At 46.4% G+C, this 15,772-nt stretch overlaps 1 protein-coding gene across 10 annotated transcripts in view; it reads right to left on the bottom strand.

Moving 5' to 3' along the window:
• Positions 1-13,048: 13,048 nt before the first annotated feature.
• Positions 13,049-15,772, bottom strand: part of SLC8A3 (solute carrier family 8 member A3) — a 162,453-nt gene continuing 159,729 nt past the window's right edge. For all 10 annotated transcript variants that reach the window (XM_052646314.1, XM_052646315.1, XM_052646319.1 and 7 more), the window contains one exon: positions 13,049-15,144. In XM_052646314.1, coding sequence (XP_052502274.1) covers positions 14,768-15,144 — 377 coding nt within the window. In that variant the 3' untranslated portion in view covers positions 13,049-14,767. The remainder of the gene's footprint in view (positions 15,145-15,772) is intronic.

A 15,772-nucleotide genomic window follows, 5' to 3' on the forward strand; every position in this document is an offset into this window, starting at 1 on the left:
TGGCTGAGAGAGCCCTGAGGGAGGGTCATGGCTGGTGAAGAGTCGTGAAAAGCTGAGTTCAAGAGGAAAAAATTATGATGTGGGGAGGGAGGGAGGGAGAGGGAGGACTAACAGGCCTGGAGCAAGGGTGGAGGAAGAGGGTTTGGGAAGAATGAGGCATCTCAAACTGGAAAAACAAACTAGAAATAGGCTGAGGTGTCTCTGCTGGACTGCTGGAGTTTGAGGTTTTCACACTGGTGACTGAGCGCTGCAGGGCAGCATGTGGGCTATTTTAAGCAACTTCAGAATAGACTCTCAGGAGAATGGTGACTGCTCTGGAAAATCTGCTAGGGAGATTATTCTGGTCCTAGACTCAGCTCTTCTCAGGTATTGCAGAAGACTCTTGATTGTCCCTTGGACTGCAAGGAGATCCAACCAGTCCATCCTCAAGGAAATCAGTCCTGAATAATCACTGGAAGAATGGATACCGAAACTCCAATACTTGACCACCGGATGTGAAGAACTGACTCACTGGAAAAGACCCTGAGCCTGGGAAAGATTGAAGGCAGGATGAGAAGGGGACGACAGAGGATGAGATGGTTGGATGGCATCATCAACTCAATGCACATGAGTTTGGGCAAGCTCCGGGAGTTGTGATGGACAGGGAAGCCTGGCATGCTGCAGTCATGGGGTCGCAAAGAGTCGGACACGACTGAGCGACTGAACTGAACTGACTGAGACTCAGCCCGGGTCTCTGTTGCACCCAAGCTCCTGGACACTTCCACGTGGGTGTCCCAAAAGTCTAGAAAACTCAGTGTAACTAAACCTGTGCGTGCCATCTCCCTCCACCTCTCCTCAGTGCTAGGCACACCAGCGGCCACTCCCCTCAAGCCTGGGACCCCACAGTCCTGCTTCTCTCCTTGCTCCAATGTCCTTCCCCCGCTGTCCATCCATCTGGCCAACTATATTTCAATACATTTTAAAAAAGGAACTAAGATTAAAACAATAACAATCATTATTCTTCTGACTAATATTTGAAACTACTCAAGCATTACTTCCTTTTAGAAAGAAACCCCAACTGCTCTGTTCATTATATGCTGCTTTAGAATCAAATGCTGGTGCTTCAGGCTCCTAGAAGATTGCCCCTCTGACCACCAAAGCGCATGTCCTTACCCAAATTACAATCAGTAATTCTCATGTCTATTACTTCAGCTAGACCAAGGTCACCACCTTAGGCTTAGAATAACTTAAGGCTTTGAATATGAAAACATCCAAAGGATGTAGGAGACACAGTGAGATGTTTATATGGAAAGAATTATGCAATTAGCACGTTTAAGAAGAAAACCTGATATACAAACAGAAAGATACTGTGGTTTGTCTTTAGAGAGTGGTATTGAATATGCATATTTGAACGTATGATGAAATGTACATGGCAAGAGAGAGAGAGAAGTTATAGAGCATAGTGGTTTGGAGCAGTAAATCTCACACTTGAGCTGCGCGTTGGATTCATTTGGAGGGCTTGTTAAACACAGTTTGCTAGGACGCATGCCCAGGGATCTGGAATCTGGGATGAGGTCTGAGAATTTGCATTTATAATAAATTCCGTGTGCTGCTGATGTTACTCATCTTGGGACTATACTTTGAGAATCATTGGATTAGAATGTGGTTTCTAGTGTCAGATGAATCCAAGTACATTCCGGTGCTTCCAAGAGGTAGTTGGGTGACTGTGAGCAAATTGCTTGTCTGCTCTGAGTCTCAGTTTCTTCATCTGTAAAATGGGGATAAAGGGTCTTTCTCACAGGGTGGACACAGTGGTTCAGTGAGGTAATGAGGATAAAGTATTGATACCCGGCACAGTGCCTGGTACAAAGCTGGGGCTCACTCTCTGTGAGTCATCATCTTCCTCCTCTTCCTCTGCATCATCAATGAACTTTGGCACTGCGAAGAGCCCAGAAAATTGCCTACTTGGATACATGAAAAAAAATCCAAGAGCTTGATAAGTTAAGTCATCTTCTGCAGATCAGACACCTAGCTTGTGATAGAGATGTAATTAAAATTCTTGGCTCTTAATTTAGTATTCTTAATGGAGCTGAATTTGGCACATCTAAAGAGAGATATGACATATGTGAGCAGAAAAGTCCATTAAATGCGGAAGCAGAAGTGTGTCTACTGTGATGTTGAGTAACACATCATGTCAGTATCTAAAATATGAGATGTTTAAGGAAAGGTATGAGCTTCCCTTGTGGCTCAGACTGTAAAGAATCTGCCTGCAATGCAGGCGAGCCGGATTCGATCCCTGGTTCAGAAAGATCCCCTGGAGAGGGGCATGACAGCCCACTCCAATATTTTTACCTGGGGAATTCCATGGACAGAGGAGCCTGGGGGGCTACAGTCCATGGGGTCGCAAAAAGTCAGACATGACTGAGCGACTAACACTACTACTACCATTAGGGAACGGTATCGTGAAATTTACTCACTGAGGCAGTGAAATGAGATGTAAATAGCATGATGAGATGTACATCCCATTGCAGAAATTTGTGATAGAGGCTGTGTTAAGATAATTCCTTGAGGAGAAGGGTGAAGGGACAGTTCAAAGTCAGCAGCAAAGCCATGTGATACACCAGGGCAGGGAGGGGACGTGGAGACAACACTCACTATGGGAATCTGCTCCCCCTCCACTCTCCCCCCACCCCCCCACCCCCCGCCCCAGCTTTACTATGAACTAGCTGTGTGTCCTTGAGCAGTTAGCTTTCCCTCTCTGGGCCTTCTCAGCATTCTCACCTGTGAGTGCCTACTATATGGCATGTACTTTGCCAAGTCTGTTATCTCATGGAATCATTGCAACAACTCTGCATGCTACGCTAGAAATCTGCCTGACTCTACATCTATTCTCCCCCTTCTCCACTGCTGCCTGCTCTGCCATGGAGGTCTGGCTTGTGTGAACTGCATCAGTGGAATTCTAGTGCTGTCTGGATAAACCAGGAGTCCAGCAGGAGGTGGGAGGGTGGGAAGGGAGGAAGGAAGGGTATTTATTCCCCTGGTTCTATTCTTAGGTTTGCCTTGTACTCATTGGATTTCAACTGAAATGGCTGCACGATGGTGTGATCACTCACCTAGAGCCAGACATCCTGGAGTGCAAAGTCAAGTGGGCCTTGGAAGCATTACAATGTGCAAAGCAAGTGGAAGTGATGGAATTTCAGCTGACCTATTTCAAATCCTAAAAGATGATGCTGTTAAAGTGCTGCACTCAGTATGTCAGCAAATTTGGAAAACTTGGCAGTGGCCACAGGACTGGATAAGGTTAGTTTTCATTTCAATGCTAAAGGCAACGCCAAAGAATGTTCAAATTACCATACAGTGGCACTCATCTCACATGCCAGCAAGATTATGCTCAACATCCTTCAAGCTAGACTTCAGCAGTACATGAACTGAGAACTTCCAGATGTACAAGCTGGATTTAGAAAAGGCAGAAGAACCAGAAAATCAAATTGCCAACATATGCTGGATCATAATCATCTATTTCTGCTTCACTGATTGTGCTAAAGCCTTTGTGTGGATCACAACAAACTGTGGAACATTCTTAATGAGATGGAAATACCAGACCACATTACCTGCTTCCTGAGAAACCTGTAGGCAGGTCAAGAAAGAACAGTTAGAACAAGACATGGAACAACAGACTGGTTCAAAATTGTGAAAGGAGTACGTCAAGGCTGTATATTGTCACCCTGCTTATTTAACTCATATGCAGAATACATCATGTGAAATGCCAGGCTGGATGAAGCACAAGCTAGAATCAAGATTGCTGGGAGAAAGAGCAACAACCTCAGATATGCAGATGATACCACTTTCTTGGCAGAAAGTGAAGAGAATCTAAAGAGCCTCTTGATGAAGATGAAAGAGGAGAGTGAAAAAGATGGCTTAAAACTCAACATTCAAAAAACAATCATGGCATCCAGTCCTATCACTTCATGGCAAATAGATGGGGGGAAATGTTGAAACAGTGTCAGATTTCACTTTCTTGGGCTCCAAAATCACTGCAGGTGGTGACTACAGCCACAAAATTAAAAGACGTTTGTTCCTTGGAAGAATAGCTAAGACAAAGCTAGACAGTGTATTAAAAAAGCAGAGACGTCACTTTGGCAACAAGGGTCCGTATAGTCAAAGGTATGGTCTTTCCAGTAGTCACATATGGATATGAGAGCTGGACTGTAAAAAAGGCTGAGGACTGAGAATTGATGCTTTTGAACTGTGGTGCTGGAGAAGACTCTTGAGAGTCCATTGGACAGCAAGGGTGATCAAACCAGTCAATCCTAAAGAAAATCAACCCTGAATATTCATTGGAAGGATTGGTGCTGAAGTTGAAGCTCTAATACTTTGGCCACCTGATGTGACGAGCTTTTCCTGATTAGAAAAGACCCTGATGCTGGGAAAGACAGGGCAAGAGGAGAATGGGGCAACAGAGGATGAGATGGTTGGATGGCATCACTGACTCAGTGGACACGAGTTTGAGCCAGCTCCGGGAGATAGTGAAGGAAGGGAAGCCTGATGTGCTGCAGTTCATGGGGTCGCAAAGATTCGGACACAACTTAGTGACTGAACAGCAACAGAAACAAAAAACGCATGGACATGATTCTCTCCTTCTCAGTTCCAAAAATCTCTCCTCCCCTGCCATTTGAGCCAAGAAGTGGCAGCAGTCCCACTGCTGCCAGCCCTGGATGTTCAATACTGTCCACACATTTGGATTATCCCAATTTGAAAATGCCATTTATTTCTATTGGGATTCTGACTGACACAGGACAGGTGCTGGAAGTGGTACCAGGAAACAGACTCATAAAATGGAATTCTGGGCTTGGGTTGGTCATGTGTTTGAGGAGTCCAAAGATAACTTCCTGGATGAGGGCAAATGGGACAAGGCAGTTCATGGTAGATGGTAGGATTGTAATTACCCAGTTTATCAGAAGGTAAAGCAAGGTGTTTGGAGAACAACGTGTTGTAGCACTTAGAACAGTAATGAAAATGGTGGAGCCACCCAGCTCTTTTTATGGCCTTAAAGGTCATACATAAGGAAAAAGACAAATGAAAATTATGAATATTCCCATAAGCAACTGGAAATCCTCCCAGAAAAATTTAAAGGAATACTTCCTCACCTGTAGGCACTAGGAGGATAGGAATATGGGCCAAGTCCAAGTTACAGCATCAATTAAATACACAACACCAACCCACTCCAGTATTCTTGCCTAGAAAACCCCATGGACAGAGGAGCCGGGCAGGCTACAGTCCATAGGATTGCAAAGAGTTGGAAATGACTGAGCATGCATATTATGTATCTTAAGGACACAGGTAGGGAAGGAGTGAAACCAAGTAACATGAGACTTTAACTGTGTAGAACTGGGCACCTTATCCAAAAAACTATAAAAATTAGACTTACAAAACAGCTATTTAATTATGAACATTGAAGAGATAATTATGAAACCCAAGCCAGTCAAGTCAAGCAGGCACGAGTAAGCTGTAAAAACAGGTGGCTTAAATGCTTGTGGGCTTCCCCTGGTGGCTCAGAGGGTAAAGAATCTGCCTGCAATGCAGGAGACCAGGGTTCAGTCCCTGGGTCGGAAAGATCCCTGGGAGAAGGAAATGGCAACCCACTCCAGTATTCTTGCCTGGAGAATCCCATGAACAGAGGAGCCTGGCGGGCTACAGTCCACGGGGTGGCAAAGAGTTGTACCCAACTGAACACTTAGATGCTTATAGCCACTGTACCTACAGCTTTGCTGCCTCTTTTTCAGCCATACTGTGGCTTCACAGATAATTTCCTGTGGCCAGTTAATAAATAAGGGGAAAGCATGGACTTAATTCTCGGGTGGATCTACAGTGTGCCAGAACCAGCCAGAAGTGGAGAGCACCCTGCTATAGCCCCACTGAGATGGCCCTCAGAGACCACAGTGGTGGAAATTCTCTCAGGGCCAGACTTCAGGCAGATCATCTGATTGCCCATTTTCGTCTGAATAATGAATCTACACTGATTCATGTGCTGTGCTCTGCTTAGATGCTCAGTCATGTCTGACTCTTTGTGACCTCGTGGACTATAGCCCATTAGGCTCCTCTCATGGGGATTCTCCAGGCCAGAATCCTGGAGTGGGTTGCCATGCCCTCCTCCAGGGGATCGTCCCAACTCAGGGACTGAACTCAGGTCTCCTGCGTTGCAGGTGAATTCTTTACCATCTGAGCCACCAGGGAAGCCCACACTGATTCATACACAGTGAAAAAAGGGTGACTGGCTCCCTGAAGCTTTGAAAGGAAGGTAATTGGTGACACGGAAGTTTGAAGATGTGTATATGTGGACCTCTGGAATGCTGCCCAAAGTGTGAAGATATTAGTGCCTACCTAGGAATGGTCACAGTAGTAGAAGTTCTCAATCATCCGATGGACAGGATGACTCATGCTATAGATCTTAGTTGGCCCCTTTCTCCAGCTGTTCTGGTGGCTTGTTCAATGGTTCATCCATAAAATTGTCCTGGTAACAGGGATGGAAGCTATGCTTGAGCTTAGTAATTGGATCCCCTCACTGAGGCTCGTTTGGCTCTTGCCACCGATAAGTGGGCAACCTGCTAATTGCAGAGGTAATTGATAAGCCTTTGATATGATATGCCCTTGATATGTTCCAGGAAGATCAGCTAGTTACCTGGGTGATTACACTGAATCATTCTCATCATGGAAGAGGTAGCAGTTAGTCTTTGCAAGGAGCTGAACACAATTTCTGGGTGTGGATTTGCCCATAGTCTCCCTGCTAACATCATTTATGGACTCAGATTGCCTTATCCATTGCCATATATCTTTTATAACACAGTCTTTAATCAGAGGCACTAACTTAGCACATTTCCTATCACTCACATATGGTTGACTTGACATAATAGTGGATTGACCTGTTGCAGGCTCACTTACAGCACCAACTAGGAGGTAATACCTTGTGAGGTTGTGATGCTATCCTACTGAATGCAGTGTATGCTTTAAATTACTTCTCTGGTGGTTCAACGGTAAAGAATTCGCCAGCCAATGCAGGAGAGGCAGGAGAAATGGGTTCGATCCCTGGGTTGGGAAGATTCCCTGGAGACGGAAATGGCAACCCACTCCATTCTTGCCTGGAAAATCCCATGGACAGAGTAGTCTGGTGGGCTACAGTCCTCCACAGGGTCACAAAGAGTTGGACACAACTCATTAAGTAACAACAGCAACAACATGCTTTAAATTGGGAGCCAGTATAGTGTTGACTTCTTCCAGACAGGATGCACAGGTCTGAGGACTAAAGAGTGGAGGTGGGGTGTTCCCTCTCATCATTATGCCTAGTAATCTCCTTGAAGAATTTTAATTTCTGCCCCTATAACCTTGGCCTCAGTAGGTCTGGCGGTCCTAAAGCCTAAGGGAGAAATGCCTCTACCAGGGAACACAGTTTCAGATTATTTACATCAAGAAGGCAAAGATCAGTGAACTGGGTAGGGTGATTATCCCAGTTATTTTGGGGGACCTGGGTTGCTACCTAATGAGAGTAAGAAGGACTATTTCGGAAACTTGGGATTCATTGTGGGTGCCTTTTCATACTCCCTTTCCTGAGAATACCAATCAATGAAACATTAGAGCAAAACACCAGGATTTCAAATTTTCTGGGATGAAGGTTTGAGTTATCACACCAGGTAAAGGACCTCATCCAATTGAAATACTGGCTGAGAGTAATGGGATTTGGAACGGTTGGGGAAAGATGACAGCATGACGTGGTAGAAGATGCACGTGCAGAGACTACCATTTACTAGTAGCAGCAATACTGCCGGAGAAGGCGATGGCACCCCACTCTAGTACTCTTGCCTGGAAAATCCCATGGATGGAAAAGCTTGGTAGGCTATAGTCCATGGGGTCTCGAAGAGTCGGACACGACTGAGCGACCTCACTTTCACTTTTCACTTTCATGCATTGGAGAAGGAAATGGCAACCCTCTCCAGTGTTCTTGCCTGGAGAAACCCAAGGACGGGGGAGCCTGGTGAGTGCCGTCTATGGGGTTGCACAGAGTTGGATATGACTGAAGCGACTTAGCAGCAGCAGCAGCAGCAATACTGCACTAAGTCTTACTCTGTATTCAGGATATTTTAGGGTGACCAACCATGCCCATTTCCCAGGACTGAAGTGTTTCCTGAAACATGGGAACTTCAGTGCTAAAACCAGGAAAGTCCAGGAAAAACCAAAACAAGTCATCCCATTTATGCTCATTTCTTTTAATCAGCACTATGAAAGTAAACAAAGCATGTCTTACACACCTAACAGGTGTAAATGAAGATAATAACCAGTGACTTTGTAATCTGGTGGACCTACCTAGTTAAGTCCAGCTTACTTACTTGCTGGATGACCTTGGCCAGACTACACGGCTTCTCCCGAAGCTTCACCTCCTTCGGTGAGTTTGCAGGCATTTCTGTACACCATGACCCACTTTAGTATTAGCAAGGAAGACTCTATATGGGCTGCTGTCTCTTTCTGTGTCACTGTTTCTTTGATGCCAAACATATCTGGCCCACTTCTCCAAAGTCCAAGGGGCTTGCCTGACCTGGGGATTCTAGTGCCCATTGGCTGTCCCTTTAAATCTTAACCTCTGTGCCCCATGCAGCCCAAGAAGCCAGGGACCTGCTCCTGCTACAGAAGCAAGACTATGAAGGGCTTTTCTCCACCTCCAGGGAGCCTGCCTGGACCAACATAGAGAGGGACAGTATGTTGTATGAGGTGGCCTGAGGTCATCCATCTATCCCCTGGAACACTGCCAGGCTCCTGGAACATGTCAGACCCCAATGGCACCAGTTGTAAGGGATTTTACCACAAAGCATTATTGTGAGGTGAAAGGAATATTTCTAGGGTACGTGCTAAGTACAGGGCACTATGGTAATTGCCTTGAAAAATGGCTCATTTAACTTTGCAACAACTGTATGTCTGGGTTGGAGAAAACAAAGTTCAGGGAGGTTAAAGTCACTTGTTTAAAAATCCCCACAAAAGGTAAAAATGATACAACTGGGGTTCAAACCCGAGAATACTGGAGGTTAGCACCAACATGTAGAAGGTCAAATGGCAAAACCCAAACCTTGACCCCACAGTAGGTGTCACATGCACAAGTGGCTCCGGGGACCAGGAAGTCCTGTGAATGAGACTGGAAGGCTGGATAGGGACCCTGGGGAACTGAGAACTGAAGCCCTGTCAACATGGGGTGGCCACCGATCAGCTCTGCTGGAGTATTGCCATGAAGGAATGCTCACCCAGTGTGGCCAGAGAAGTTAAAATTCATATTTTTACACAAAATGCTTGTTTAAAGACACTGAAAACTATTCTACTTAAAAAATACATTGATCATGATGTATGGCAGAAGCCAACACAATATTCTAATTATCCTTCAATTAAAAATAAATTAAAAACAAAAACATCAATCTTGGTAGCCCACTCCCCCATTTCCTGGTAATCATCAAAGAAAAAAAAAATACATGGATCAAATGCATCACACTGCTGCCCACCCGGTTTAACTCTTGCCCTGCACAGTCATGGAAAGGGAAACAGACTGAACAAGGAGTCTGCCAGAGGCCGTGATCATAGCAGAAGAGTGAATTACCTCACAATGTGGAAGCAAGGTCACTCATGCAATCTGACCTTATAATAAAGGTCACTGGGGCGGCCACAGAGTGACAACCAGCTCCTACTGTGTTTCACCTGATGGAGAAGTTGGGGCCAACCTGAGATACAGCAGAAAAGTTAGAAATTGGATGAATTAGATTAGAAATTAGAATCCGAGGATTTTGAGGCATCAAAGTAGTTTACCTTGGGTCACCTCCTTTCCAGATTCTGAAGAATGATGAATTCCCTCCACATTTATGAGTAAAGGTTAATCCCATTTCTTATAAAGACAGTTTGATTCCCCTGTTCTTTTCTGAACATGTTGTAAATATCATATGGCATGCCTTCTAGGAGCAGCTTTCTAGGAAACATTTCCTAAGATGTCTTTTGAATCACCCCCTCCTTGGGACTAGGGAATATACCATCATGAATTGTGAATAATTAGACTTATCGACCCAAATCACTTTATCACAGTGAAATTTCCCTTTTTGGAAATTTTCACCAGTTTGACTCTTACTGGGTCCACTCAGCTGCCCCTAGAAGAGGTCCTTGCTCAGTTAAGGGTGGGGACAAAAGCAGAAGAAGGGGACTGAATTAGGTCAAGAGGGCTGGCTCCTCAGCTATTCCTCCTGGACTCTGGCTGCCTCCCAGGGTCCCTCGCTGGAAGAATGGCCTTCTGAGGGGCTCATCCTTTGTTCTGGTGCGTATCATGGAAGGCTGACATTCTGATTTAAAATTAGAAGACTTGTGTTTATGACCTGCCTCTTACTATCTGTGTGCTCCTGGGCAATTGTTCAACCTCTAGGAACCTCACTGATAAAATGAAAATAATATCTACTTCTGTGGTTCTTAACCAACTCAAAACATGAAAGGTTTGTAAACCACAAAGCTCCAACATGGACATAGGTCAGATTGCTTTTGGCCATAGCTACCAAAAATACCTATCTTTAATTACCAAGGGGTTGTGGCAGAGGTAACCATTCATAAAAAAAGTCATGTCTTGTAGGATAGAATGGTCATTGGGAAGTGGCAGCCCAGCCAGAATTGTACTTCCTATCTCCTTTGCATTTGACTGGGTTGAAGTGAGTAACCTTTACTAAAGGAATATGAGCAAAAGTGATGAGTAGCACTTCAGAGCCAAGGCATGAGAAATGTGCCTTCTCTAATTTCTTTCCCACCTATGACCTGAGGAAGAGGATCCAAAGCCTCTGAGATTGGAGGCATCAAAAAATAGGAGAAAAATGAGTTCCCGAATCCTTGCCTGGAAGAAAGCCATCTACTGACTGAGGCCAATCTCGCTGGATTATTATGTGAGTGAGAAATGCTAAAATGTTTTGTTAAGCCCCGATATCCTGGGGTTTCTTTATTACAGCAGCTAAGATTGCTCTAAGTAATAAATGAATCAAGGGGATGGGAATGCTATAGCTCTGCCAGGAAAAAGTACTGAGGATGCCATGTGCATAACGGCTGGCTGTGTCTTTTCCACACTAGCACACAGGCCGATGAAGCCAAGGGCTTGCAAAAGGACATCTGCTATGCTCCATCAGATGAGGTCGGTGGACAGTTTAATTACACACACACACAGAGATACATCATAGATGTATATGTATGTATATTCTAGAATCCCAGTGCTGGAAGTAATGAGCTTCAGAGGCCATATATTAAAACCATTTTTGTAGTTCAGGAAACGGAGGAAGGTGGCCTGGCCCAAGTGCACAGAGCTACTCAGTGGTGGCATCTTAACCAGTACCAAGTCCTGAGAGCTGGTTCAACCAGGTCTCTGTGGTTCAACCCAGCTTCTCTCTTGACAAAGTCTAACATCTGGATAACCCAGGAATGACTCACGAAAGGGGAGAGATGGAGACAAACGGATTTTATGATTCTGCATCTACCGTTTCATTGGCTAACAGGCATTTTTCATTGTCAATTTTGTGGCAGGCAAAAAAAAAAAAAAAAAAATGACCGAGCCTTGTAGCCAAACCCTTTTCCTGGACTGCTTTTTTTGTGTGTTCTTGTGCGTCCTTTTAAACGCTATCCTCTAGCCATGACAACCATTGCTAATCCATGATTCTGCCAGGCCCTGGTTCACCCTGTGCCTTCAAGTATGCTGTTTCTTCTCGAATGTTCTTCATCACCAACCCCCTCACCAAGATAAGTCACTATTTCTTCTTCTTCCAAGATGTTACCCACCTATTCCATTTCCGGGAAGTCTTCTGCAATTCCTGCAGGCTGAAACAGAGTTTCTTTCCACCGTGTGCTGTGGTGCCCTGTCTATCCCACCTTTTGGCCACTCATGGCACAGAATTGCACTTCTCATTCCCACCTTGATGTCTCACATGCAGCAAAGCCTTCTTCCCATCCCTTAACTTTTGTAAAGGGTGACAGTACATGCAAGGTGGTGGCCACCCTCGTCTCCTCCCCTGAGCTGTAGACCAGGACTGGACGCCTGACACAAAGTAACCGGGCCACAGGCACTCCTGCCATCTCGACAGAACCTTCTACGAGGACTCTGCCTTTGGGGGATGGCCCCTTTGGATGAAAAATTGGCCCCATTTCCTCCATTGAGAATGTGCATTCAGAGTTTAAAAGAGATGTTCCAGGTTGCTGTAGGGAACAGAGTTGTGAGGTCATGGCAGTATGTCAGGGCCATGCCAGACCACGAACAAGACGAGCAAAGCAAGAGCACGTCGGGAGAGGGAGGTGGAGGATAGGCCTGCAAGGGAGAAGGAGCAAGGATGGGGGACATGCTGTGAGTTGGGGGACACGGAATGTGGCCTCAGTTCCTGAGGGCTTTCAGGTCCCCGTGCTGTGTTCCTGCCTTGGGTTCCCCAAGAGGCCCCCACTAAGGCTTCGAAGTAGAGCCCCTCTTCATTTCCTGAACGACTTTAATGGGTTTCTGCTTCTTGTAACCCAAAGAGCCTTGGTTAAAGCAGCTCTGCCTCCCACTCTGGACCGTGAGTTTCTTGAGGTCAGAAACTCTACCTTCCTCTTCACTGTAGCACCAGAACATATCTCCAGGCACACATGGTATTCAGAATCACTTGTTGAAAGAATCATGAGTACATGAATGAATGGATGTGCCCATTGGTAATAAACACAGGATGCTGTTTGTCTAGCTGGAGTCCCTGACCCAGCAGGCCTTTCTAATACCAAGAGCTCTTTCCCCTTTAATCATTATCACGGCTCTACCTCTCATGTCCTCTAGCCTCTTAAAATCCAGATTTTGACAGGTGACATTTCCCTGAAGCTTTTTTTTTTTTGCTTTAAAAATCCTAGGTTTGGCACACTGGCATCTGAAGAGATGACAGGTACAAATGGGACATACAAATAGGAGATGACACTTTCACCTCAGTCACTGCAGCCCCAGAAGGAACCCAAGGTGGCCCCCTGGACCTTTTCCTGAAGCAACATGGGGAGAAGCAAGCTGTCTTCAGAGAGATATAAGTATAGCTTTTATTTTTTTTTTTTTAAACCAACCAAACATTTCCACTGGCAACTGTCAACATAGCTTATGACATGAACACGGTTTCTTTTTCAGTTATTTGTTTTCTTAAAAAATGTGTTTAAAATTAAACAGGTGTTTTTCATTTCTTCTTTTCCCTTAAAAAATGTATTTATGTCAATGCAGAAAGCCTGAAGATCTGTGGGCAGTCTTTCAGTGATTATATGTGTGTGTGTGTGTGTTTTAAAGCCAGGTCCTTTCAAAATTTGTTGGGAAAAGGTCTGTAGGGCATGGCAATCTCTCTATAAACCCAGGCTCCATGGAATTATGGCAGCTAAGATTCCTCCTACTGGGGCAAGAAATAGCCCACAGGCTGGAAAAAGAGCTTCAAGAGGTTTAAAACGAAGCAGGAATGTGGGAGAGATGAGGAGTTCCAATCCCTGTCCTGTGAAAATGCTTTCAAACATGACCCGAGTCCAGGAGATGTGAAGTCCCTCATTTTCTTAGACAGTTCTAAGCTTCTGCAGGAAATCAAGAAATACAGTCAAAGCTCTGAGTCTGGTGCATTAGGAAGTGAGGGAGTGGCGAAGCTGACATCTCTCAGAATCAGACATTTTCAGTACAATCTTTTCCTGACAGATCCCACTAGGTGGACATCACTTCTCTCCTGCCTCAGATACAAAGCCAGAGATGTTCTAGAAGGCATATAGCCCTTCTGCCTTCCTAGCTGCCCTCTGTCATCATATTCTGTTTCTACTTTCGTTCCCTATCTACCACTTGGTGGGTCTTGGTGCAGAGGGATGAACATCCAGACACTGATACAATGAGACAGACAGAATCTGAAAGGCTCGGGCAGGGAAGAGAACAGGGACTTCTTGTTGCAAACTGGATCTTGACAGAAGCTTGAGATAAAGCTGTTCCTGCTCCAGCCACAGTCCCCATTCTTACTGCCCTCGCGGGTGTGCGAACTTACCACCATCCAGACACCACAGTCCATTCAAGAATGCAGAGGATAAAAGGAGAAAGGGAACAGGAACTCGCTGGAACAGGAGACAGCTGTTACCCAGGGGAGAGTGGGGGAAAGGGTGTGTCTGAAAGTTCAGGCCTCTGCCCATCGGCTCAGACCTTGAGCTCCTTCGCAGCACCGTCATCACTAACCTCAGAAAAGACGAGGTGGACAAACAAATGATGAGCAAAACCTGGTGGGAAAACAAAAGCAACCACGATACTGACGACAATGAAGAGACCCCCGAGCCAGCCACGGGGACAGGGCTCATTTCCATGCCGCGCGGGCAGAGTGAGAGGATGGCGATGTGTCAAATTAGACAGACAGGAGAAACCCTGTCCCCCCACAAGGAAAGTTAGAAAGCAAAGGAATAGTCAGAAGAAATGTGGAAGAGAAGGTGGAGAGAGGGTCTGACTTTGCTATGGGTCAGGGACACGGCGGGGAGACGGGCTGGAGGTGGATCTGTTGCTGTCGTTGGTGTGGATTGAATTAAATATTTTGCCAAGTGGGTGTTTCCTCTGTTCCACTGGACGGATGGACTCTGCCCTTTTAGTTCACTGCAGGGGCCCAGTCCAGTGATGCTCCAGCGGCTCGGGTCCTGAGGCTACCTCTCCAGGGTGTGGCTCGTCCCCCAGAGGTCACGGGTGGGGACGCACCCTTCTCTGGGGAGAAGTTGCAGGCCTGCCCAGCCGGAGGCCTCGTTCTGTGACTCAGAACCCCTTGATGTAGCAGTAGGCCTCCAGCGTGGCAAAGAGTATGTAGAGAAGCCACAGGCTCACAAAGAGCCAAGTCGTGGCCAGCTTGCAGCCACGAGGGCCGCCCAGCTCCCCGCCCAGGTGGGGCCGCCGGCGGTACAAGAGCACGCTGATGCACACGAACGCGAAGATGGTGAAGAGGGTGACGGAGAAGGCCAGCGTGCCAGCCGACACGTGGAACTCCTGTCCCTGCAGGGCCCAGTAGATGGCGGCCACGGACCAGGCCAGGCCAATGCCCAGGAAGACATTGACGGCGTTGCTGCCCGTGACGTTGCCGATGGAGGCGTCTGCGTACACGTCCTGGATGGCAGCCGCTTTGCTGGCAAACGTATCTGGAAAGAGGCAGAGACAGTGAGAGCCGGTGGGGAGGCTGAGATGTGGAGGGCCTTCCATGGAGAGGCCGAAAGGCAGCCGGGGCCAGCAGGCTGAGCCTTGGGAGTGAGAGGCAGGGGTCTGGGGGCTACTCCCTGGTCCACTGTTAATAAGCTGTGTGGCCTTGGGCTGGTCACCTTACTTCTCCGGGCTTTCTGTTCCTAATCTGCCTGAGCCTGAAAGGTTTTCAAGGGTCCTTCTGGTCCTGATATTTACTGAGTGGCTTTTATTGTTCCCTTCTGACTACTACTTCTGTAAGGGGCGGGTGTTGCTTTCCCATAATATCTCCCAGGGAACTCTGACATCCAGAGAAGCTGTTTAGAATAAATGCCTGATTGCCCCTGTCACGTGGGATATTTACTTTGCAAACAGACTGTGATTGAGCCCGTGGGCTTAGCATTGTGCTAAGGGCTGGATTTATGGGGACAGAGGACACATGGGGAGATGCAGGGACTAATGATGGGGATATCCATGGGCTCAAGAATGACAGGGCTCAGGATTCACAGTTAGCATACAAAGCACAGGGCCTCAAAGGCTGTTTGACTTTAGATGTTGGTATGGATTGTAGGCACTGGAAGCTGGCCGGCC

Source organism: Budorcas taxicolor, chromosome 10 (assembly GCF_023091745.1).
Source record: "Budorcas taxicolor isolate Tak-1 chromosome 10, Takin1.1, whole genome shotgun sequence".
In the NCBI taxonomy this organism is placed as follows: Eukaryota; Metazoa; Chordata; class Mammalia; order Artiodactyla; family Bovidae; genus Budorcas; species Budorcas taxicolor.